We start from the raw sequence: 26,523 nt of genomic DNA, 5'->3' as shown, positions 1-26,523 counted from the left end.
TAAAACAGATCTTGAGCGAATGTCGATCTTCTGGAATTCAGACTTTTAAATGTGCGAGAACGCGCGTGGAAATTGCTAAACTCACGAAAGCTATTGCATGAAAACAAGTCCGGTGACCCCTTCTTTTTATTGTTCCAATATGATAATAACGTCGAAAGGAATCATCAGAAAAAAAACTAGAAAATTCTACGGAAGGAAATTTGCGATGTGTGAAAATTGCCCTTTTTGTAGATTTTCTGAAATTCCGCTTCGTAGAATTTTTTAAAAGTCTTTGCGCATTTTCCTTTTCAAGTGCCAAAAGCAATCACTGAAAAAAAATCAGGTCACCGCGTTAGTTTTCGAATTATTTAAGCCACAAGCTAAAAAATGCGTCTGAATAAGCCTATGAAAGCGTTGCCATGGAAACTGCTAGTGACGAAATGACACTTATTTTTGGATAACCTATGATTATGTAATTCAACCCCGTAAAAGTTTTCAACTGGCCTTGGTCAGTCTTTCTGTTGTATATTTTCAAAGTTACAAACCATCAAAAAGATGAAAACCGGTACGAGCCACCTGAATATCATAGCGCAAAAAATCCTTTCACCCCCACTCAAAACAGAGTGGTAAATCAATAGGGTACTCGTACTTGAATAATAAGCATTGTGAGAAATACATCTCGAGTATAACTTTTCCCCACTTTTGTTTCCTCTGACAGATTTCTATGAACGTTTCGATTATCTTTCGTTTGTCTCTTATGTTTGCCTTTGAAATTTTTCGCGGGAAATTGACGCGCGGGCGGCCAAATTGATCCCCGCGCGCATGCCCAACGTTTGACTGCTGTGTTTATACGGCTATTCTTCTATGTGCTTCAGTGGTCTCGTTTTCTTTCGGTAAGAATAGACCTATGCTAAGTAGCTAGATTTTCGCCGGATTCGTGCTTCATGGCAAACCTGAATGATAAGATTCCTGTGTTATTGACCACAAGAGTAAAATTTCTCGACGTCACCGGCATCCTTAGAACCCCGCTACTTAGCTGCAATTAGTGTCAAAAACTAGTCGACACACCATGTTCGAAGAGGTCTATTTTTTTGCAAAATAACACTCCCTTTTCTACCAGTCCCTTTTCTAAGTCCTTAACAAGATCCCCCCTCCTCCCTCATTAAATGTTGGCTAAAATTTTATAGAATCAACAAGTATTGTTTTTGGGGGAAGGGGGTAAAACGAGGTAAATATAAAGAGTGGTGTATCTTCGTTCAAATGCTAAAAAGACACAAGCATAAAATATAATTTAAAATGAAACGTGTTACAATTTGTAAGAAGCAAACAACAATTTAAATTTACGTAGCATGTTTCGATATTACTCATGCGTGCACCTTCATTTCATTCCACGTCATTTCCAAACGCTCTTGTTATAGTTTGAATTTATCTTGAAAAATTTATTATCGAATCACGACGTCAGACTACGCTTTAAATATTCGTTGACTATTTCATTAAAAATAGATTGGAAGCACTGGAAGGCAACAACTTATTTTAGTTTGTATTATTTTTGTTTTTCATGAGTTACTTCAAAATAAACCTCTCTTCCTCACGGCTCTCTTCGCGGTCCTAAATCAGTTTCACTGTCTTCTGGCGCTCTTTTTTCGTTCCATTCCCTGCCGAGAAGTTTTTACGTAGTTCGTGAGCAGCTCTTATTAGGGAGCTTAGGCAACCACGACGAAAGAGACGACGACGACGACGACGACGTTAAGTAATTGCGGAGGGTCTGGAACGAGGACGTCGTTTTTAGCGGGAAAATGAAACTAAGCAGTGTGAAGTTGCTCAAGGACGACGACGTCTGAAATCTTGTTTATTCTCGCTTCGTCAGTTTAAGAAATGACATCGTTCATAGACGTCCAAAACCTTCTTCTTCTCACTCATGGATCAAATTTCCGCATATATATCGAAAGTTCGAGAGTAGGTTATTCAATTCTTGAACATCAACAGTCCAAGGAATTATTAAGCTTTAGCTTCATTTACAATAATTTACGCATCGCAAAAGTTTAAAATATTAAATTTTACGCAAGTTATTTGAGATTTAAATTCAGTTCTAAGTGTTGCTGATATAAACAAACCTATTTTGCACTAGGTTTGTCTGATTTTCAACATGCTTTAGACTATGTTCTACCTTTGATGCTCCTTCCTTTGGCGAGCAAACGACGTAAGTCTGTCAATTTAATACTAGCTAGCGATCGGCACAGATAGCAGGCGTCGCGCTTCACCTAAGAATACTATTTTTTCCCGTGTGATTTTCTCGAAATAATTTTTATGGCTGTAAATCTATATCAAACATTTTGAAAATAGATTCGGAAAACCTGGCAGGTATTCAAGCTCATGTTAACACACCGATCTGAAGAATTCTTTGTTGTTTAAAGCGTCTCGATTGAAGAACAGCAACACGCAAAATTTTTAAGTAGCAATAATCCGGCAGTTCCATACACAGCTTTTGACCGAACTGAGAGGTGTATTACACTGCCATTTAAAACTTTTCATTCCATAAAAATGATAAACAGCACTCTTTCATAAAATATACTCAAATAAATTTAAACCTTACGTGGTCGCTTTTACCGCTTGACTTGACATCTGTTGTGCGGAGGAAGGAATATGAGTTGGTGGGTTTTCGAATTTTATTTGTTTAGAAAATTGAACAGGGTGGTTTAAATCAAACGAAGAAGCGAATACAAACTCCAACCGGCCATAGACTGTCTAAAAACTGACAATAAACCCGCACCTCTTGATGAGAAAAACTGCTTTGAAGTTCAAAAGTTCACGACGACGTGAAACAGGTCCTTCTCAAGTCGTCCACGACAAGACGACGACGGAATTCTTGGTTCGCGCTTACGCAGTGACGTTCTTGCTACTTCCGGTCGTCGTCCTCCGTTCGTCGTCGTGGTTGCTTAAGCTCCTTAATATAAGCGCTTCGGGACGAGAATGAAACCTTGAGTAACGCGAGCCGGTGAGAGGTCTACAAAAGACGTTGTACTGTCTGACCAGCGGTAAAACCTCGCCTCCACTTGTCTTAAATATTCCCGCGGGCGTTAAAACGCGCGTCCTGCAGCGCTAATAGTCAGCTTGTTATTTCCCGCGCGTTTCACGTAAAATAGCGCGAACCTTACTGCTTTGGCTTCTTTCGAGCTCACGTCATGGTTGATTTGAAGGCGCTCTTGTATGACTTACAAGGAATAGTTTTGGTGCCCTTTTTTCCAGCAATAGATTAACTTCCACTTTGTGAGAGAAAAATTGAAGAAAATCTTACCAGTCTCTGCAAACGCGAGACAGGTTACTTTCACGTAGAAACGGCAAAGCTGGGCATGGGCAACCGGCAAACGTGGAAAATGGCGGGAAAAAACAAGGTCACGTGGCTAACGTTACAGTTCGCGTTTCACGCAAACGAGGTGCTAACAATGAGTGCCTACCCGCAAGCTATATTTCACAGGATAGATTTGCTTATATTTATGACATCTCTTTGGAATTCGATTTCCTTACATCTTTTTTTTTTTTAATTTTTGGCGACTGTCTCCCATAGAAGGCGAAGCCACATATGTTGTCGAGATGAGCGAGTGAGTGAGTTAGTGAGTGTAACTATAGAATTCCGACCTCGACACGATTTTTCCCGCTGCTATCCTAGTAGTTCGACATTTACACTTGATATGCTGTTGAGTTCTCTCCTTTTGTTGTATCTGGCTCGTAACCATAAGCAACGAACGACAGCAGAAAACGACAAACAGCTCACAATTATTCCAGGGCGATGTAAAGCAAAGTTTTCCTTACAGAAATGTCTTGCATAAGTGCGATCGGTGCATCATGAAACATTAGGGATAATTTTTTTTCTTTGAAGAGAGAGCATTTTACGGTTTAGATCAGTAAATTATGTAGATCCGAAGATATAACCTTTTCAGTTCTTGCCGTGACACTACAAAAGATGATAAACATCTCAAAACAATTTCACAGTTGGCATCCACCGACGCATAATTTAAATTTGAATCAGTGACTTACGCCGAAAAGAGCTGCAAAATTTGTAAAGGGAGCATGTTGCGAACGATACATATATCTCATTAACCAAGCGCGAGGGCCGTACTGGGAGAATATCGGCCCGAGGTCTTGACAGTACGGACCGAGCGCAGCAAGGTCTGTACAAAAAAGACCGAGGGCCGATATTCTTCCAGTACGGTCCCGAGCAAGCTTGGTTGATAAGAGATTTATTATACGACTGAAGTTCAAAGGGACACAAGTGCGGTATCATTCGGGACCATTCGGGACAGTGCCCGGTCCAATACTTAGAGAATATTGGACCGGCAATAGAGTATTTTGATTGGTTGATTTTAGTTGTTGGCCCTCTGCCCGAGTCGTGTAATAATTTGAGTTATTCAACGGAATGATAGAATAGTCGATCGGTGGATTGGCGGGATAACTCAAGACGCGGAATCCCTTTTTGTATAAAACAAAAGTTTTAAAATCGAATTTCAATAAAATAGGAAATTTAAGATTTAACAGGCGAAATATTGATGAAAAGAAGCATACGTAATCATTGGAGCCCAGAGAATTGGGTAACCAGGAGACTTTCGAGCAAACCCTAGCTTTTTTAAATTATTATTATATTACAATTATTATCAGTATTATCATTGCTAAAATTATTATTTGTAACCATTTCCTTATCGGTTGAATGTCAATGAGACAATATATTCTTGAACCATCTTTCTCTTATGGGAGAGGGTATTCATAAATATGTGGAATGCCGCATTTTTTCTGTTTTTTAGAAAAATATTCTGTAAATGTAAATACAAATTTGATTGTTTGCAAACATGTATTTGAAAATCTTTCATGTACCATTTTGCTATAATTCTTGCAAATGATTTGAAATAAAAATCGATATTACTCTCTTAAGCGCCAATTTCCCTTAGCATTAATCTTTTTAAGTGGATATTATATTGGCCCCGAATCTGTCTAAAACAAAATTCATTCGAGAAGTTTTGAACGTTTAAATGACCTTCAAGGATTTTGAACTTGATCAGAACTGAAGAGTGAACAATTGAACCATTGTAATAAATATAATTGAGTTTATAATTTGAGTCTATTTAAAGAAACAAAACAGATAAAACGGGTTTAAAGCTCTTGGGGCACGTTAACCCCTCGTCGCCAGTCTCGCTAAATTAAGCGCTAATTAACAATGATTAGATTTTATGAGATATTTTTACTTCTAATCATCGATAGCTTTATATTTTCTCTGTTTTCTTTTCATGGTGGTGGGTGTCAATAGAATCTATTTTTAGGAACAGCTTCGCGTTACTTGTATAAGAAGAAACAAACTGTAGAATTTCGATTCGCTGCACTTCACTGATTTTTGATCAGGAGGGTTGTAAATTTGTCATTTGAAAAGAGTTGTACCTATAGAGGAAATCTTAGATATATGTATATTTTATACATTCCCGTCTTATTTCATCGAGCTTGTATCTTTAAACTTGTTTCTTCAAAATCGTGGTAATTAAGCATTGGGCTAAGCGAGTCTGTGGGTTTAAAAACAAGTCTATAAATAGCTATATTTTTTTTAATTTTACACATCAGTTGAAAACGCCAATTATAAATCAGTGAAAACCGGTATAAGTTCTCGAGTTCCGTTGACTCGAGACATTAATTGATCAGTCAAGTTGGCGAAAGTTTGGTCGGCTTTGAAGTCTCTCAATTTGAAATTGCGGTACTGAAGGTAAGTAGCTTTTAGAATCGAAGATAGACTGACAGCGACGAAGGAATCAGTAATGAAAACATACTTATAGCTGTTCATTCAAGTAAAATTGCCGAAGTAGTCAAGGTTCTGACGAAGGACTAAAGTTCAACACTTCAGTGTTAGAAAAAATCAAAGGTGACAAATTTATTACCAAATTTCCTTGTCGTACCCCCCACTGATGCGATACCACAGTTTCTTTAGAAGCTTGCCTCTTTATTCAAATATGGCAGTCGTTTGTTGCCAGCTCGCCAGGGGCAAGCCATCCAAACAAGATACTTTCTTTTTCCTCAGCTGATTTAGCGCGAGGTTTATTTCCTAAAGTAATCATTTGACACTTCAGAAATAGTAATAGTAATCAAAGTTTAATGTCTTTACGTGGGGCATGGTTACCCATATTGCCCGAGCCAGAGGCTCGTGTATGAAACTTAAGACAACAACCCTCTCATCCCACCCCAGGGGAGGACATCCATCATACAGTAATCTCGTGCGTGGGAAATTAACGTCTCCTAACCCTGCGGGAGACGGGACCTCCATTTATTCGTCCCTATCCGAGAAGACTAGAATATCTAAACCATTTCTTGATGTTGTAGAAAGGCAGCATATTCTTCTCAATTATTTTAAGACCTTGAGCGTTGGTCCGGCCGGGGCTCGAACCCTCGACCTACCGCACATCAGTCCAGCGCTCTATCCATTGAGCTAACCGTCTGTCAACTTTAAAACCCTTTGGTGCATACTCGTTGTGAGAACTTACAAAGAGTTTCTTGGAAATTTTTAATTCTTGCGAGTTCAAACTCTCACGAAGTAACTATCAAAGAAGTGTGGGTCTTTAATTTCGGAGAATTTGTTCTCAGGTCCACTACATTTTTCTTAAGATAACACTTCTTTAACATGTCTTTAAGAATTCAAAACATGATAACCCCGTAGTCCATAAACAAAGATGGCTGAAAATAGAAAAACAGAGAGCTAAACCAGAATGTAACTACGCTCCTCTGTTCTCACAATGACTTCTTTCCTGCTAATTTAATGGCCAATGATCGGGAATCGTGCTTGCGTATTTTGTCAAATGAAAACTGGAGGTTCTCGTTGTAAAGCGCATGTTTCATCACGACTCGCGATTCCAGGATCCCGGCTAACCAAGCTGGCTTGTTCGTTATGAAATCCCGAAGTTGATGTTTGTTGCGTTAAACTAAATTGAAGAGATCTCGGCAAAAAACCGAGCCAGCCCAGCTTAGGTAATTAGGTCCTAGAAGCTTTGACTAAGTTGAATGGATTCATCGAGACTTAAAAACCCCTGGGAAGGGGGGATTCGGGTAGGGTGTGCCGCTGGGACCCAATCTCCGGGTGCAACGCGAACTCTGTTTCTGGCAAATTAACCAAACTGGCGCTCGATACGTAAGGAGAATTACTTTGATTAACATAGCCTGTTCTATAACAAATCCCATTTCACCTCAAAAATTTCTTCCCACCTGGAGTTGGATGGTTAAAGAGTTGATTCGAGGACAAGGTTTAATTTATACGAGTCACAAAAACGCTTTTCTCTGAAAGCAAAATTAAAGCCCAGAAACCTCCTTTCGTATTCTGCTGTAAGTTGTTGCAAAATGTCAAGGTACAGTTGCAATTCTTTGGCGTTAGATACCACCAGGAGGCCTTTTGTAGCTTTTACATTTAAAATTTTTTGTATTTGTGGTCCACGAAAAGAGAAAAATTTGATTAAATTTGCATTCTGATCATTCTTAAAAGTAAACAATCAGGGTGATACGGAGGAACACAAAAGCGCTTTCATTTTGAAGGTCCATGATCCGTGACACATGTGCCGTTGATAAGAAAACTTTATTAGATTTTCTGTTTAGTGTTAGATCGCGCCAATTTGTTCTCACAACAAAGAAAGCCATCAAGAAATTGGCGAAACACCTGCAAAATCTTTCGCAATATACTCAACTTCCGTGAGAACGATAACCTGCGGGATTTTCTAATGATTGGCTCATGCGAGGTAGCGTGATCTTAGCGGCATGGCGAAAGGTTTTTTTTTTTTTTTTTTATCATTAACATTTTTATTGAGTGAGTGAGTTCGCATGCCATGATTACGCAGCACACGTTCACGGAATGAACAACAGCAGGCAAAAATCATTTCAAGAATTATGCCAAATCTAAACAAATATTCATGGCTCATCTCAACCTAGGCGCTAGATTTTAGACCCGCGGGACTAATTCATTTTCCAAAACATATACAACCATTTCAACACTTAGTTCGGATCACTTCTCGATGAAAAACGTGGAGCGTGTCCGGCTAAGTCTAGCAGACAATTACACGCTTCAGCTGTTAAAATTAAAGTGTCCCTCAAAAACCCAGACATAACAGAAGTGTGGTTTACGTGCTGGAGATACCAGCTTCCTGAGGGGTCACGTACAAAATTGTCAAGAAGTGGCAACACGATTCCAAAAAATACCTCGGCATATTAGTTGTCCGGTTGAAAGTGATCCAATTCAAATAACTAGTGTGCAGTTTTGAAATATTTCCACGAAATCTCTGAGACCATTTTTGACGAGAGTTCTTTTGTTTTATTGCATAAAATTGACGATGAAAATGGCCCACGCTTTTGTTTTGATTGTGGCTTTAATTGACGTGAATCATTAATTCTGGAAATCAACCAACGCATTTGCAACAAATAACCATAACATTCTGACGATTAGAAATAGTTTCTTGAAGTCTGTTTTCGCTCTTTTCAACGATTCTACGCGCCAGAACGATCTTTGATATGCTCAGTAAATAAATAGTTGTATGACCTTGCAGGAGTAAATTCCATCCGTCGGACCCCTAAGTTTTCCGCTAGAAAAACACGACTTGAGCGACAAGATAAATATGGTTTTAAATATAAATCGTTCAAATAGGTAATAGGATAAGAAAAATACCTTAAACAAACTCGGACTTCTCAGACCACCCAAAAGTGCAACAATTTTCTCTGGGGTCACTCATTGCCCACGTGCGCTAAAGATTTATTATAATCCGATAATTGAGGGGCTAAAAAGACGTTTCATGGGGCAATAAATCAAGTGTTTTTCATAGCGACTCTACAAAATCTTGCAGGCTAGTGTTTTACAACAACACGGGTTCACTGTCTTCCATCGTGTGTCTCTGGTGGAATGAAAATTGGCTCTATCTCTAATCGACGCATTGTCCTAGTACAATATTTGATAACATAATGAAGCCAAACCGCAATTTCCTCTTGTCCATAAGAACATTTAGCCGTGGGACAATGACAAGCTAGACTTTTCATTCAGTTGAGACGTTTTATTATTTCCTTATAAACGGATTACAAAACACTAGAGTTCAAAGCACACCGGAAAAAACACGTTCACTCCATATGCTGGAGGCTGAGAAAAAAATTACCCCTTCTCATACTAAATCTGTATAGAGTTTGATGCTCCCTTTCCTTTAATTCCGCCCTGTTCAAAAATTCTGCTTCGTCATGCACGTAGTTAAATTCTGACCATCAGTTGTATGTCTGACCAGCCATTTTCATTATAAGGGCTTGTACCATGCATCAAGTATTGCCGGTTTAAGTTCCTGGGTGCACAAACAGAAGTCCACATTTACATACCATATCTCACTCGACAATTTTCAGATGAGTCTCTCTGTTCTTGCCGACATAAAGAGATGTTGTCAAGGTGAATGTGATAAACAACTTCGTGAAAAACCGCAGGGCAATTTTCTAGTGCTATCTACATCAGTATAAGCGCACTAGTGCATACAAAGTGTCGCAAAGTCTACATTTTGGGCCATCGAGATGATTCCTCTCAAATTTAGCAGCTCACTTCACAAAGGAACTCTCTCTCAAATAAACTCCAATTTTTGCGTGACTTTTTTCCTTCTTTTTTGATTCATCGATATCAAATAAGGACAGCTAACACACATCATAAAGTTGTTACAATACACCGAGATTACTTTGATCTTTCATCCTTAAAAAATTTTCCTGTATATTTACTTTGTTCAGATTAAAATTCGTTTGGTTTTAAAGCCAAGTCTTAGCAAACAGTAACAACATTTAATTTTGTCGTCCATACAAACTGCTCTACTCGATATCAAATTATAAGGGAAAGGAGGATAGCAAGTTCTTTTTCTTTCCCTTTTTTTCACATGTTAGCCATTGGAATTCTCGCGTTATCACCTCTTTCATAAGATTGACAAGTAGAATTTGTTTTCATTTATTATTTCTCTTGTACAAAAATGTGTCGCGTACGTGAGCTCCGAGAACTTCCTTCACGTAGAACAATGGGAGAAAACCACAAATTATGCCAAACTTCTTCTTGCAACTAATTTCATCTTCGCTCACTTAAAATGGTAAATAGCCACAAGTCGTGTGTCCAAGCTCAATAATTTGTAACTTTTTTGTAACGATTTGATTTATGGCCGGAATTGGTTTTATAAGAACTTGCAATCGGACCAATACCGCTAACAACATTTGGTGCACGCTGCAACAGTTTTCAATTGTAGCTGAGTGAACTGCAAATGAAGGCTCTTGCGAAATAATTGATTATGTGCCAAGCTCAGCACTGAAGTGGTGCAGTAATGGTTCAAACACAATTCATTTAATTACTTCATAGCAGTGGTCCTGTCTGCAGTTGTATTGTTAAGTTTGTTAACAATCGCGATAAAACCTCAACAAACGTAAATCGCATTATAACGTCCTGTCAGTTAAGAAGTCTGACGTTATCAAATGAACCGAAAACGTTATATTCAAAGTGGGCGCTTATATAAGTATTTCCATTGTAACTGCATAAATAAGAGCATTTTTGATCAAAACAGTCATAGTCGAAGCGTTTTCGTATCAAGCGCGCCCAGTTCAGGTGAGTCCAAAAGAATCTTGATAAGTAAGTTTTGCTTAACGATCTTTATCAACGGTATGCGTCAAAGGGGACAATTCAACTGTTTAAGACCAACTGAACCACGAAAATGCAGGAACGGGTCCTTGCTAGGTACATTCTTCTTATGGTAATGAGGTTAAATAAGCTAAAGCTTTGCACGACACGATCTTTCCAGTCATATTCCGTACTGTGCAAAGCTACATTCAACATATTAAGAAGGCTGTAAACACTGGTTCAACAATCATGAATCAAAAAACACAAAGAGGCAAAAGTGTAGAACTATAAATATGCAAGCTTTCTATAAGATTTAGCAAGCGGGAAGTACTTCGAGTCGTTCTAGCGCAAGGAGTGCTGTACCTGAATGATGACGTTACGAAAAGCTGAGCGCATTTTCCACAGTTATACGAACGAAACTCCCTGGTCTGAAGGGTTCCTGAAAAGCCCATTCCACCGGGAATTATTTAATTAAGCCTTAGATACAAAATAAATGGACTTCTCAATGTCAACAAAACTCGTCGACCCCTCGACAATGAAATTGTTAAATGATTTCTTCTAACTTGTGCGAAAAGACGTATAAAAGTAAAAATACGGTACACTGTACACGAATTAGCGATTATACAACATATATTTGTGCTCCGCTCTCAGCTTTTCAAGGGAAGCTTTTCAACTGATGAACAGGTTAACCGCCACGTTTATTGTGTCGGGGGGGGGGGGAATCTTAAATATCAAAGTAAAACCTCAGTATATACTTGACAACGAGTAATGCTCATTTCTGGCCTAAAGAAACTGGGTCGAGTTTGGTGTATCTTGACGGAAAATTTAGTTTACACCAATTTTCTAGTTTTGTGATTTAAAATCCGCGTCAATTTCCTCTACCATTGATCATCATCGTTTCTTTATGATGTATTTTAACCAATTTAGTTTTTTTTTAGTTCATCAATTGATGATTTTCCGTCTTTTCGGTCGCTTTAATTAGATGATACTTTGGACTTTTCGGGTCAGGTCGCATTATGGCAGTGAGTTTCGTCACTAGCTGTGGAAAAATTCTTCATGGCTTAATTACAGAGCTTTATAACAATTGAGTGTGGTAACAATTAAAGTCAACAGACGAAAAAATCCGAACAGTCAATCAGTAGAAAGGGAAACATTACAAAAAGCCATTGAACACTTAAAGAAAAACAAAACCGAAAAAAAAAAAAAACACGAGAGTTTCCTGAAGCGAGGAAACTCGCGGGTGACCAAGTCGCCGTTGGTACTAGTTTTGAATCCGATTGGTTAAGGAAAGGGCTCGAGTTTTCTGGACCAATTATAGCACGAAGTAAAGCAAAGCTATCCCGGATTTCTTTCGGCGCTCAGTTGAAAATTTCTCCTAAGACATTTCTTACTAATTCTGCCATGGGTTGCCATCCAAGCAGAAAAATTCGTGGGAAATTATTGACCACAATGCCACTTCACGAGATCTCCTCTAATACAGTACAGAGCAGAACATGGACTTCCTTCAATTTAAAAAAAGATTTCGAAGTGTTGGCTCAGTAAGAAAGAAAAATGTAAAGGGGGGGGGGGGATGAGAAATCGATGAAGGATAAATGAAGGTTTAGAAGATTAAGGCAAACCTAAAAAATTTTTAACAAACAAACATTGCTCGGAGAAGAAAAAAGCCTACCCATCAGTGACTGCCTTCTCCTGTGTTTTGTTGCACATGTCCCACGAACTTCGTTGCATGTACGCTTTATAACGACTTGCAATGACTTGCAGAACGCCCCTTTCAGGTTTTCAATCGACATCATTTGTTCATCGTGGGTTCACCAGAGCACCTGCGTAAGACATAATTAACCCCTGACTGTTCATATCAGTGACGCACGTCTCACCGCGAATAACATATCAGTGATCTATTATTGTGCTTTCTAAATATCTACAACCATCTTTCGCGTACAAACACTATACAAGACGTGGGATCTCATCCTTAATATATCTAATTTTCGTGCTTGTAGATATTTTTTGCGGCTTGCTTTCAACACCTTTCCGCTTTATGTTGTTCAGAGCAGCAAAATATCTGAATATACCATTTTGATATACCATTAGAGGTAAATGGTTTTTAACTTGAAATTGAATGAAATGAGGAAAGAAGCACTTCAAAGAGGCAAGAGTTTACTTACAAGGAGCTCACTGGAAAGCCAAAGAATTCAGGCGGATTGCCAGTGGCATTTTTGAATAGTTTGTGCAGTTAATTTTTCAAGATTCGTTCACGGTGTCATAGCTAAGCGAACTACGTGATCAGATTGACGATAGTAAAATAATTGCTCCTAGACTTTGCACACACACAAACAATTTAAAATGTCACAGATCAATATCGAGTGTGACAAAAAGTTAAATATAACATAATGAAAATTATGGACAGGAAAACACGTTTTGTCGATTCATGCTCAGAACTCGCGAAATCGTTTTTCCAATGTGCACTCGTAAGGACAAAACGTCAGTACACGGGCAAATATAACGATTTATTGCCCTAGCACTTATTCACTGAGAAAAATCAAGGGTTTCAAAAGCCTTAAACATGATGATATAGTTATACAAGTTTGAGAAGTTTAGAGTTTTCGAAAGAGACGAAATTATTGTAAGATTTCTGTGACAATAGCCATCAAAGACTAGTGAGCAGCGTTGATTCTTGTTTGTTAGAGTTTTACCCTTCTCGTCTTAGTGAGGAATATGACACTGGGGGAACCATTAAGCCCCTGTTTGTACAACACACAATGATTATATATGAATTGATAACGGGGTCAATGTTAACAAATTTCTCTTTTGAAACTGGATTGCCGTAACAGACGCACAGCCAAGAAAGTGTGTGAGAACGTTTGAAGAGCATAATCACTCAATTATTAAGCGTACAAGAAGTAAGCCCTTTCCGTACAAGAGAGCAGAAAATAAGTGCGTATTTCGAATAATAACCACAAGTAGGAATCAGGACAACTTTCGCTTGCTAGTTTAACGCTATTATTAGCATAACTGAATGACCCTTAAGTGCTTCATCAACTAGCCTTTTGTGCTTTTAGATTGGAAAAAAATGTAAGACGTATTTATCGTTAGTAATTATTAAGATTTACAATGAAGTTCCCTGGAAAAGGGCTTATAACAGTTTTTGGAGGTAGTATCAAATTCTATGCGATTTTAGTAATTGGATTTCATAACTTATGCTCAGACATTTTTTACTGATCCGCCATATAATATTTGCTTTTCACTTTTTATCAAGAAAACAGTCCATAAGCTTAGAAATCAGGTCAGTAAGTGAAAAAACCTCTAAATTCACTCATGAAAATAAAATAAAATTACAATGCTAGAATAAATAGCGTAAACCATCATTCGTTTTCTAAGATAACAAAGTTTGCCTTTATTGATTTCAAAATTGAAGTGGACAGTATCATTCTATGAATAATAAATTGTCATGAGTCAAGACTTATTCAATTTGTTGTCTTCTGAGCATTGGGTTTTTATGGGTGCTTTCTTTCCGTGAAAAGCCGGTGTTTATAGACTGTCTGACATTTCCAAATATATATTTGCACGTGTTTTCGTACCTAAGTGAAGCACGCACGTTTTGGGAAAAAAATGTAAAAAAGCCATTGGACCCAATTTCGAAAATTTCGTTTTCGAAACAAGCGCTCCATCACTGCAAAATTGTTTGAAAGAGAATAAAAGAGAGAGACCTGCTGATCCCTTAGTAACAAGTGAGTTGAGTTATCTAAATGATTAGGCGAACTCCATGCATGACAAGTAAACTGATCGTTGATAAAGAAGACACGAACTATGGAAGTGGTCGCTTCATTCTCCAGTCTGAGCATTTGTTCAAAGATACAAGTGAAAAACTTCGTTTGAGATATCATTCTCTTGGGATAAAACTAAGTTAGTTCAACAACTTCGTGACTTCTGTACGAATCGCTTGATTTTAAACATGACGTGTTAATTTAGGGTTGACAATCATCCCAGCTGAGCCGAAAAATCTTAACCTTGATTGAGTAGCGAACGCGGAAATATGTTAACAATTTTTACGAAAATAATCTTGACAAACAAAACTTCAGACACTGAAAAACGATCTCATTGTTTTTCTGACCCTTTCTCAGTTTTGAACCTGTTGTGAAAGTTTTTTTTAAGAACTATTTCAAAGGATCTAGTTTGTTTTTCGCTTTTGCCAGGTTGCAGACAAAGTCAACTTTTCACTTTCTCGTAACACGTAAAGTGAGTTAGACGTGTTAGTGTTCCATTGAGGCTAAAGTGCTTCAGATCCGTGATTCCGTATCACGTCTGCAACTCTTTCCCATTCAAAAATAATACCTTTACGTCAAATTTTCGTATCTTCACGCGTCTGTTCCATCACTTCCTTATGTTTTGCTACGTGATGGTTTCTCTTGACGCCTTTTCCTTCACTTGTCTAGCATTTGAAGCGAAAAACCTCAAGTTTGGCTGTATTTCAATGGCACTCCCTCAAAGCTCTTATTACGCCATAAACTGGGTTTTTACTGCCGGTTTTTAATTTAATTTATTAAGAGAAAACAACGAAAGAAAGAAAACACTTTTACCATCGTTTGTATACTGTGGCGCAATTCACGCATTTTAGCACACGTAAATCGGTGAACTCGTCAAAGCTGTTTGTAACAAATTGACAAACTCAGATGGGTTCTACTAATAAAAAACAAAACACTTCATCCTTCCTTAAATGTTTTCTCGGAAATTTTCACCCAACATCTAACTGTGCCGTCATCTTTAGCTCGCAATATCAGAACTTGGAAAAGGTTATTTTCAACTAGCATAACTAAGTAGGTTTGCTCTGAAATTGAAAACACTTTAGAACGAAGAAATTGTATAACATTCTACTTCAAGAGCTCGTGAAGTTTGTTATTCCTTGGATCAGCTAAGTTTCCATGAAAATCACTATGCTAATAGTTCAAGATTTAGTGCGTTGGTTCGAAAGCCCGCAACAAGGAAAAGTTAGGCGTTGTCAGGTAACCGCTTTTGTTGGACGTGTTTTCCTTGATACGGACATGGGATTTACCTCGTAATTTTGGTTAATCCTGAACGGCCGATAATGACTCGAAAAAACTGTACGTGCTTTGGTGCTGCCCAGACTGATTAACTTGTAACAATATCAGTCCATCAAAGATATTTCACCATGGTGGGCAAGTGCTGTCTTTCTTTTATAATCACCTCGAGATTGCATGTCTAAGAGCTAGAATCCACGCTATTTTTAACACCGGCAATTTGTTAGTGGATTGTACCCTGAGCTATAAAGGTCATAAGGTTTTCATTTGCTGTTTAACTTAAGCTAAGTATTATTTAATCGCTTTTTCTTGCATGTTCGCCTAGGGTAAAAGAAAGCATTTGTTGTGAACGTATGAATGCTATGAATGCATATATTAAATAGTCATCGTGGTCTGAAAGTAAGAAGCTTGTGGAAAGGCGGTGTGTATTATGTTATTGCATACTCAAAGATAACAGATACATGAAAGAAAGGGTGCTATTTTCGAGCGAAATTCCATTGCTAGCTTCAGCAATGTGAACAGCCAGCTGTCTCAGCATGGCTTACAGTTGCCTCTTTAGGGCAAAGACACGCGAGGTTTCTTTGTCAACGCTTAGCAAACCGGTGTCTTTTTTTTTCGGTCTACGTGAGCTGAGAAGGCTTTTGATTTGTTTACGTTCTTCTGCACAGTCATGCATGTAGAGCAATGGGAGAATCAAACGTGATCCTGACCTTCCAACACGTGGATTGTGGAAAATAACAAGCTTCGCGTGACTTGACCTTCGGTCCCCTTATAGATCGCGCAGATCCAGGGGTATCTATCCAAAGCCCGGGATGGTGCACACATGCGATTTGCCAGTCTCGCTTCTATTCTAGACACTAAATATCTGCCCACAGATAAGCAAGAAAAACAGCTGTGAATGAGTGTGTACCCTAAACTGCAAAACAAATTAAACGTCTTTTGTGAAGCGTAACCGACTAAGCCACCAATGGCAAAATGTCTCGTGCGCAAGAACGGGTTTGTGCGTCGAAATATCCTTTTTGCAACTTGATGCAACGGTTTCGAAACCTCCACTTCAGATTATCACGTAATACAGGGCAAATGAGCAAATATTAGCTTTTCGAGAGTTCGACTTATCGCCATGGTACCAAACAAACAAGGTTAGACGAAAACTAAAATAAATCAGGACTGTCTAAGGAATATGCTGATGTACCCTCGTTGATTTTTCAAGTGGAACAAAAAACGTGACTCGCTGCCAAACATCACCGCGTATGTTATGATTAGATTTGAACTGATTTCAACACGTGGAGCTTTCAAAACTGCTTTCATTTTGCAATCTGATTATTTTGCGCGTTGAAACACATTTTAAACAGCACTGCTCTAACAGCGTGATTTTGCTAGAGACTCTTGGATCCGCCTGCAGGTGGGCGTTCAAATTTGAAGTAATGACATTATTAATCAACCCGGCGCTATTCTTTTGGATGAATGAAATTTCACGCTACGCGGAGATCGGAGTTTCTAAATTTATCCTCAACCGAGACAGCCGTAATTAGACGCGTGTAAACATGCTAGGAACGTATAGGTTGTCACGTAGACGGGGTCTATATAAGGACATACTTTCTTGTCTGTTCTGTGGTCAGACACTCGCTAGGAGAACGATCTGTGAGCAACGATCCGATCCAGCAAACGAGAAGAAAAGTCACACCGATTTTTAGAACCAACTAAGGTATGCTCGCTAAAATTTTATGCAAACAGCACCCATCACTGAACAAACTTATCGCAAACTTTTTAGCGTGACCGCACAAAAAGTTCTATCGAATCCTGTGACCTTACCCGACTGGGTTCAGGTAATGTTGCTATCACCAGATCAAACTTTGCTTCGTACACCAAAGGATTTTGTGGATTTACTTCTTTCTTTAAAATAATTTTGATCCTTTTTGAGATGATTAGAAATTAACCTCTAACTCGTGTAAACAACAAGCAAACATAACTTTACTTTAGCAGTGTGTTTTTTTTCAGTCCTTTTACCGCTCAGTTTCGCCTTGTAAACGCCCCTCTGATCAAGGGTACCGATTCAATTGAACAAAATTTAGCATTTGATTTTCTTATACTGTAATCATTGCTGCCAAAGTCGAAGCCATTTGTTACAAATTCCGTGTGCATGTCTTTAACGAACCGTATATTTTACCGGCTCCCTAGTCTAAGAACAGTTCGAAATTTCTCGAAGTTATTCAATGTGTTTACACTATGTAATGATTACATTCCACTATTTACATACTTTGAAAACCTAGCTTCCAAATCGTGAACAGTAGATGAAGAAATGTGGACAATTTTGCGTTCATTTTGTTCAATTTTGCGCTTTTCTCAGGGCATTTGTTGTTTTAAATATAGTTAATGGCTTACATTCAATATCTTTGTTTCGTTCAAAGCTTTCGCAAACAGGGAAGTACATCTGTTATACACGATTTGATGTGAAAGAAAGAGCAAATAGAAACTTGCATCATTAAGAATTTACAAAATTTTATGCGCTTCTCGGAAAATCTTAAAAGGTGGAAATGTTTTTAGTGCTTGTAATACAGCTTGAGACTTCTACTTTGTTATATCTCATTCAAGGCTGCGCCACCGATAACATCTTGTTGTATGTGGCTACGTCGATATTCTAACAAAGGTTTTGGTGACAAAATCTTTTTTCCGGAATAGTAAGATTCCAGCTGATATAGAATAAATCTCCTCATCGTATTGTTAAGTTTAAGTAAAGGAATTTTAAACTTGTTGCCAGTTCTCGAAGAGTTCATTACACATGATCATAGCTTCGGTTTAATTCCGGATTTGTCTCAATTCCTCACCAATATCTTTTTCTTCTTTTTCTTTCTTTTTTTTTTTTTTTATTTGAATTGACGTGTTCGATCCAATGTGAAAGATCGAAACTGGAGTAAATTCCTTCGGGGCCAATGACTACAAATCAAATTGTTTGTTCAGTTTAGCACAGGAAATAGTCTCGTACAACGTTGTACGTTGAAAAACGTGATTTATACGTTCATGGCACCGAAACGGACAGATTTAGACATGGTCAAACTAAAGCTGATTAGTGCCTTTATGTGACAGCTACATAAAATAGTTACGTAATACCGGTGTGATAATGTGAACTCTGAAGTTTGATCTGGAAGCGCGTGGCTATTCACGTGATGTTATTGTCGACACAAATCAGGGGTCAGGATTAAAAATCAACGAACGAATTCCTTCGTCATAACGCCATAATTTCAAAGACACCATACTGTCTATGATTGGCTAGTTAGAGGCCATGTGTTTTGAGTAGAACGTGATCAGTGCCTGATAGAATAACCAGCGAGCTCTTTTTCGTGTTTTTGTTACGAGCGCACTTTTACCTTACCTTTCATCCCTTAAAATGGTTTCTAAAATGATAGACATCGTGTGAAGTGGGTCCGAAGATCAAGAAAGAAGAAGAAAAAAAAAAACAGCTTAAGTGGATTCAACTGCTGTCGAAATTATCTGTTTGGAGTGTTTCAGAAATACGGATACATTTGTTTCGACATAATTATTCATGAGGACCCAATTTGTAAAGGCTGTGCTCTTATGTTTGTTTTCCCATTTTCCAGAGGTCGATGCAGCAAGGCAATTGAAATATCGTGGTACTCGAGAAATACTTGGTACATCTTTTAGACAGTTGCAATGTTTCTCGACGTTCTATAATCGTCTAAGTGGCCTTTAATGTAATCTAATCGTTAATTGGCCCGTTAGTAAACTCCAAATAGGTTAGGAATTCATGTTACATAAGCCAGTGTTGTTTCCAGTGTCAATCTATCTAGCAGATACCTTCCATATTGAAAGGTGAACAGTTTGTGTAACATTAACTTGAAGGTGGACCAGCTAACAGCTATGTGGCCGCTTCGATGGCGAATTGAGGTCACTAAATATAACTCGATAATAACACTTTTCACGAAGGTCGCGTGTCGATAGGGAAAAAATTTACGTTATTCAAGGTTAGGTATTCATATTTAGCTCATAATGGTACACCTCTGACCTTTAAAGCTGTAAACATTTTTAAGCTCTCAGATCATAACCAGATTGTCGCGACGAATAATTTCACAGTTCATTGGAGCTATAAGTATCATTTTCACAACAAAAATGCGCGGGTAAATGAAAATGAAGTGCAAGAGACTGGGTACTTTTGAGATCGCCTCGCTTTCGCTCCCGATTTTCCCTCCTTTTTTCGTTTTCCATTTACCTTCAGTTTAATGAATGGAAATCTGGCGAAGAACCCTATAACCCGAATCAATTAGTTTTAAGGGCATATTTTAAGTTTTGCTAAATTTTTTTTTGGGTAAGCTAAAAGTTACCTAAAAACTTTTAGAAGTAGAAATGTTATTGATAATAATCGGTTTGTAATCTTCTGTTGCAGAAAACCTGAAAGATGATTCTAGAAATCGCATTTGTCATCGTTTGTGTTACAACGATCGCTTTCTTTGTCCACCGCGCCCATGCGCAGAAATCAAAGAACCTGGCCCCTGGCCCCAGGCCTTATCCCCTGATTGGCAACATGCCTCGTCTGGCGGGAAAACCAGGTCACTTGGCCATGACTGAGCTAGCTGAGGAGTATGGGAAAATCTATACACTCTACCTACCCGGCGGTCAGCGGTGTGTCGTTATCAACTCTATTGATCTGGCCCGAGAGGCGCTACTCACCAGGAGAGATGAATTTTCAGGGCGGCCTGTGACCTTTGTTGGAGACTACTTGTCCCGGGGAGGCCGTAATATCATCTGCGCCGACTTCACGCAATCAATGATCCTTCTGCGAAAGATTGCACACTCAGCACTGCGCATGTACGGAAGTGGCTTGAAGCATCTCGAATGTCTTATAAGCAGCGAAGTTGATCACATGGCCAAACGCATCTCTTCCCAACAGGGGAAACCTTTTGACCCAAAGAAAGAAATTCAACTGACCATTCTGAACGTCATTTGTGCTGTTGTTTATGGGGAAAGCTACGACATTGAAGACGAAGAATTCCTGCGGATAATTCAGTACAATGATGATTTTATCAGACTATTTGGAAGCTATAACATCTTAGACCTGCTTCCATGGCTGAGATTTCTCCCACTGCAAGACATGAAAACCCTCCGCGAGTCTCGCCAAATCAGAGATGACATCCTCGGCGCAAAATATCAAGAACACAAAAAGAGGTTTGAAGAGGATAGCGCAAATAACAACTTTGAAATCGAAGATTTGACTGACGCGCTCCTGAAGGCCTACCACGAGGCGCAGGAAGAAGACGGAAAAGTATCACAGTTGCTGACTGAAGATCATCTGGTGATGACAATGAATGACGTATTCAATGCCGGTCTAGAGACGTCAGCAACAACACTACGATGGCTGCTCGCTTTCATGGTTACCTACCCAGAAATCCAAGCACGTGTGCATGCAGAGTTAGATGACGTCATTGGCAGTGGCCGCATGCCGTGCTTGAACGATCGTGGGAATCTTCCATATTTGGAATCCACTATTGCAGAGGTCCTCCGCATCAGAGCTATAGTGCCACTTTCTCTGCCTCACAAGGCAACATGTGATACAACTCTCGGAGGCTACGATGTACCTAAAGACACAATGCTTATTTCAAACATATGGGCCATGCACCACGACAAGGATGAATGGCTGAATCCCGAAGTGTTCGACCCATCTAGGTTCTTGGACAAAGACGGAAAGCTTCTTGGCTCAGAGCGAAAATTCTCCGCCGCTGGAGTACGCAGCTATTTACCATTCAGTGCTGGTAGGCGCGGTTGCCTAGGAGAATCGCTGGCGAAGACCGAAATGTTCTTAGTGGCGTCCAGGCTCCTACATCAATTCAAATTCGAAAATCCCGTTGGTAAACCTCTTCCAGATCTAAGCGGGGAGGTGGGCGTTGTGTTAATGCCAGGCCCCTTTGAAGTGTGTGCCAAGGATAGAATGTAAACACCGCAGAATGAACTCAATTAGAATACAATTTTCCCTGTTCCTAAAGACTCCTTTTTAATTGCTCTGATCACTAATAACATTATGAAAATAACAATGATTTTTAAAAGTACTTAGTCAATGAAATCAGCTATAAACAATTCAAACGGAAATTACTTTTTCTAAGTAACACTACCTGAATATATTTATGATTCCTTCCTGCGTCAGATGGAAAAAGAAAATCTTTTTAGGTGCAATAGTAGAATTTTTAAACAAAAATGTTTTCAGTCCTCCATGAGGCATAGTAGTATTTCACATTTGGTGAATAATCTGAATTATAGAATTGCGTTTTACTTTTTAGTATATTAGGTCTAGACAAAACAATTTTTTGTTGGCTAAAAATACATTTATCAATGTTAGATACGGCTTAATTTACGGTGGAGCGCGAGCTCGGAAGAGATTTTACTGGGATCCCTGTGACTCCATTCGTTTTCAAGAAAATGTAGACTTTAAAGAGAAAAAAAAGGGAAAGGATAAAGAAAAAGAGCCCAGTCTGCTCGCAGTTTTTCAATGTTTACCAACTCCTTCGGTTTTGTTTAGTTTAAATTGCGCATCGTATATTCAACATTTTACACCGGTATATAGCGTTGTTACTCAGATCATAGAAGTGCTAGCTAACTAAATTACGTACTCCAAGAAAATTCAACACATTTTTAAAGGTTCATAACTAAATCACCTACTACATATGTACTTTAATGTATATTTACCCACCAATTGCCTGTCGGTTGCAATGTATAATAACTGAAATACAATAAGTCAATTCATTTTGTACGTTTGAAGAATTAATTCTTAAAAGTAAGAAATTTAGCTCCGCCAAGAGCCAGTTTCTTTTCAACAAATACTTGCAGATGTAGAAACCCCCCCCCCCCCCCCAGGCCCCTGCTAATTTTCGTCTCCTTACGCCTCATGTGAACCACTTCAAAGCTTCTAAGTCAGGCTAAAGTACATCAGTATTTTCCTGAGGGCCAGTCATTATTTAACTAGGAGAAATAGGAAAAAATTGGAAATTTAGCAGTGGGCATTCTACGAGGTGGCTCTTCTTGTCCACTTTGTCCAGATCGAATTGGAATTCAGAATGTTAGTTTTTGCGGAGGGGGGGGGAGGGGAGGAAAACTAGAGGATCCGGAGAAAGACCCTTGGAGCAAGGACGCGAACCAACAACAAACTCAACCCAGATCCGGGAATCGAACCCGAGTCACTGACTGCGGTGGGAGGCGAGCGCTCTCACCACTGCGCCATCCCTGCTCCCCATCTATTGTCTGGGGGAGGTAGTGTGAGGATTTAAGGGCGATCACATGGTTAACAAGGGGAACGGACCGGAGCTGCGATCAGTCGTCGCCAAAGGAGAATAAAGGTGGACTAGAAAATTGACCGCCACAGAGTCTTAGGGAGGGAATGGGTAAATTTTATCACGAAACAAACAAAGTCCTCTTTTGCTCTCCTCTTTCCCCCCTTCCCGCAAAAAAATTGAAAGGAATGTTAATTTATACAAGAAACTCCTGGCTTCGAATTTCAACTCAATTGCTCGTGTTTTTTTTTCTCCACAAGGAAAAGTTTTGAATTTGGCTTTAAGAAAGTCATTCTTTTCAATCGAGTGCTTTTACGGCAATTTTGGTCGACATCAGCCTTCTATCAGGCGATATCTTCTTTAACTATCGAGAGCGCATGCGTTTTTGTAAATCTGATTGTCGGACTGGTTTTCGTACACCACGTTGATGAGGTGATATCGATGAGGTGCTTTAAATAGTATAACCGCCTAATGGAAGGGATATCTAATGATGACAGCTTAGGCGTGTGAAACAGCGCCGCTCTCGTGATTACGAGATAACTCTGCTGTCTGAAGCTTTTTATTTTTACGTAATATTTTTTTTTTTAGCCAAATAACGGTTGACTGTAATTATGCAAAAGGTGATGAAGCGACACTATACGCTTTGGAGCGTTAACAATTCATGCCACTAAGTTGAGAATTTCTGATGAAGATGCTTTCGAATTATTTCAATGGTGACTTCCACACTGATTTCTCTACAGTTCTCTAGTATAGGATGGTAGTTTAATCAAGTGTCAACACAGTCATGCGATGGTTCGCCACTCGGTTTGCCATTTCAAACCTACGCTATTGCAATTTTCTTTCTTTCGAACGGCGCTTACGAAAATCCATTTTGCTTTTTTCGTATAAAACAAAATTTTACATCAGATGGCAGTGAGGATGTAATCGACTACAAAAGCTTTTGGCGAACTTTTTCCTTGAGTCATCGTGATTTCTTATTTATCCAGTATAACTAAAGAAAGGCCTGGTAACTAATTTCGTTAGACCGGCAGCTCGAGCCCATTACCCATGGGTAAAGGGCTCCTGGCCCCTGGCTAAGACCCAGTTATGTTCTTCATGCTCAGGCCAAATGAGGAAAACATTTAGAATTTCTAATCAGTAATCGATAAGATCGAATACATTTTACACCTCATACAAAATATGCAAAGATTTTTAATGCAAAACTATACCAGGGAACTGTAGAAAGCTTCTTATTTCTTGATCTTCGGCCGTGTTGACTTACGAAACCCTGCTTTAGTTCCGCATGAGAACATTCTTTTGTTCGAAACCATAGTAACAATTTCCCGCCATTGTCTATTTCGAATTCAGCACCATTCGTTTGTTTTTCCAACAAAGGACGCCATGTTTCACGCTGTGCTGAACGCATTGTCTGAAATAATAATCTTTTCAGGCTTTTGCGATCCTCGTGGAAAGAAGACATTTGGCTTGAATGGCGGTATGAACTGCAATTTGCGCTATTTTGATTTCAAGCTGCGATAGATGATTTAAGATTTCCGCGAAGCGAAGGTAGATAGGAAAGGAGAGAATCAAAAAGTTGGATCGAAGAATGTGTCTTCCCCAAGTAATGTTTTTCCTATAGTTTCCTTGTGCGAAGGACAGGACACGATGGTGGTATAATTGACATAACCAGTGCTTTACTTTTCAATGGACAACAGCTTTACTTTTGCCAATCGAAGAAGACGAGAGAGAGGACTCGGATCTAAGGTAAGAGCATGATTTCTTTATCAGCGATTGGCAAGGAAGATTTGTTGCCGCACGCAGAAATATGTCCTTAGATTGCGGTTTGCTCTACTAAACTGTGTCATAAAATTGTCGCGCTAAATGCGATTTAATGACATGAATCATTTATAGTTTTTCCCCGATATCAAGAGGTATGTACACGGATTTGAATTGTTTATAAATCTCAGTTAAAAGTCAAATGGTTAGCGATAGAGTTGCGTTCATAAATATTTTCAAGCTTAGATGGCTGTAATTAATATTCAATTTTGTTTACTTCCTCGTTAATTAGGCTGTTTTGAGCGCCGTTAGAAAACTTGTAGTATGATATTTGACCGCCAGCTGAGGCACGATTAAAAATAAAGAAACCTTTAGTCACCCAAATCGTAACATCGCGCTTCCCATATTCGGTTGCTGTGAAATACATTTGTTGTGAAAAGCAGTTTGTAGCTATAGCTGGTGTATGCAGTTTTTTTTTTTCAACTCACATCGGATTCGCGTGTGACTTTTTAAAATCCTACTTTGTTCATAAGGTCTTGGAAAAAATCGATAAAGTTATCAAGGTAATTTTATAAAAAATTTCGAAGAATGGTAAAGAAAGCGTATTTGTATTTTAAAATAGTCTGGAATTTTTTTTCATAAAATAACAGGGTTATTTGATTAATCTCTCTATTGTCATTTTAATTATTTCAAATTATCTTGGTAATTTTTGTTAATTAAGGTACTTTGGCTTCTCTATACAGGAAGCAAGGAGTTAGTGTACAATTCTCAAGAAAATATGCTAATAAATTTGTAATACATGACTAGTCAATTTCATTTTGATCCAGTACATGGACAGGATTTTCAAACATCAGAAAATTGTGATGCTCAATATCTCTGGAGCAGTTCAGTGTTAGGAAGAAATGGCCCAAGTGATTACATGGCTAAATATTTCAATTAATTACGAGATTTATTTTCTCTTTATAACATGCAGTAAACCATTACTGTACTGATTTTTTGTATCTAAAAATTCTGTCAGTCTTGATCAGAGGCAAAGTACTATTTGCAGAGAGATTTTATCTTGAACCTCATCAGACACCAAGAAATTGATAAGAAGTAAATTTACAAGGAAAGAGTATTTATTACTTTGTTCTGATTGCAATTGAAAATTTTCAATTTTTTGTTTGTTTGAGGCTGATTTTCAAGTATCTTTGAAATTAAAATGTAATGTGTCTAATCCAGGAAGAGTATTTCACAAAATCTTGGCTTTATCTCATTAAATAGTTTCTGTAGATTTTGTGAGTTGCTGTAACCAAGCTAAACATCATGTTGTATTGATTGGTGATTAAGGAATTTTGTAATGCAAGCAGTGCTAATTTATACAAAAACCATATATCAACACCCAAGACTTTTACAATGCATCTGTTTAATTGATACATTTATCTGAATAACACCTATTTCAATGTTCACTTAATTCTGTCAAAGGAAAATGCATTTCAGGATTACTAGATTTCTTCCAAGCACACAACTTAACTTTTTCTAGTTAAATTGCTGTGTCCTCCTTTTGTAGAAATGAAACGTGACAATGTTCTGCTCTATCTTATTTCATATATGACAGTTTACACCAAGCTGTCAAAACTTTTAATGGAGAGTCAATATCAGGTTTTTTTGTCTTTGATAATTTGGGTTGCAAATGAGTTTTAGAACACTGTAATCAATGGCTTCCACTCTGACTTAAATAATCAAGAACATAACATTTATCTTGAACAATCTTCCCATCACTGCATAATTTAAAGTGTCATTGATGTCTGTACATGTGAAAGCAAATGTTCTCCTCTTCTAATTTTTAAAATGGTAGCATTTGGTGAGTACTGTTCCTTTGTTCTCT

The 26,523-nt window shown here is 38.5% G+C and overlaps 2 protein-coding genes and 1 long non-coding RNA gene across 9 annotated transcripts in view; 2 read left to right on the top strand and 1 right to left on the bottom strand.

The window, feature by feature from the left end:
• Positions 1 to 5,596: 5,596 nt before the first annotated feature.
• Positions 5,597 to 22,384, top strand: LOC111336861 (steroid 17-alpha-hydroxylase/17,20 lyase). 3 transcript variants are annotated; one of them, XM_022943032.2, is made up of 2 exons: positions 5,597 to 5,719; positions 20,030 to 22,384. In XM_022943032.2, the coding sequence occupies exon 2, from the start codon at positions 20,042 to 20,044 to the stop codon at positions 21,572 to 21,574; it is 1,533 nt and encodes a 510-aa protein (XP_022798767.1). In that variant the 5' UTR covers positions 5,597 to 5,719; positions 20,030 to 20,041; the 3' UTR covers positions 21,575 to 22,384. The 3 variants fall into 3 exon arrangements, with proteins under 3 accessions (XP_022798767.1, XP_022798768.1, XP_022798766.1); XM_022943033.2 differs by lacking the exon at positions 5,597 to 5,719 and adding an exon at positions 10,490 to 10,585; XM_022943031.2 differs by lacking the exon at positions 5,597 to 5,719 and adding an exon at positions 17,178 to 17,335.
• On the bottom strand, positions 6,082 to 12,897 carry LOC148724536 (uncharacterized). The gene is made up of 2 exons (XR_015990515.1): positions 12,760 to 12,897; positions 6,082 to 12,417 (listed from the first exon to the last, which is right to left on the bottom strand). It is a non-coding gene; the product is annotated as an uncharacterized LOC148724536 (long non-coding RNA).
• A 1,861-nt stretch (positions 22,385 to 24,245) lies between the features above and the next one.
• LOC111336869 (uncharacterized) overlaps positions 24,246 to 26,523 on the top strand; it is a 35,937-nt gene continuing 33,659 nt past the window's right edge. For 2 of the 5 annotated variants that reach the window (XM_088730208.1, XM_088730206.1), the window contains exons 1-2: positions 24,252 to 24,375; positions 24,535 to 24,644. In XM_088730208.1, the coding sequence (XP_088586334.1) occupies positions 24,585 to 24,644 (60 nt within the window). In that variant the 5' untranslated portion in view covers positions 24,252 to 24,375; positions 24,535 to 24,584. Of the gene's footprint in view, positions 24,376 to 24,534; positions 24,645 to 26,344; positions 26,500 to 26,523 lie in introns of those variants that run through there. The other 3 variants (XM_088730211.1, XM_088730207.1, XM_088730209.1) reach the window with 3 other exon arrangements.

Source organism: Stylophora pistillata, chromosome 8 (assembly GCF_964205215.1).
Source record: "Stylophora pistillata chromosome 8, jaStyPist1.2, whole genome shotgun sequence".
In the NCBI taxonomy this organism is placed as follows: domain Eukaryota; kingdom Metazoa; phylum Cnidaria; class Anthozoa; order Scleractinia; family Pocilloporidae; genus Stylophora; species Stylophora pistillata.
This window is presented reverse-complemented; position numbering and strand designations above follow the sequence as displayed.

Excerpts from the sequence above, each read along its gene's own strand:
- LOC111336861 (XM_022943032.2), top strand. The coding sequence starts at position 20,042 with ATGATTCTAGAAATCGCATTTGTCATCGTTTGTGTTACAACGATCGCT.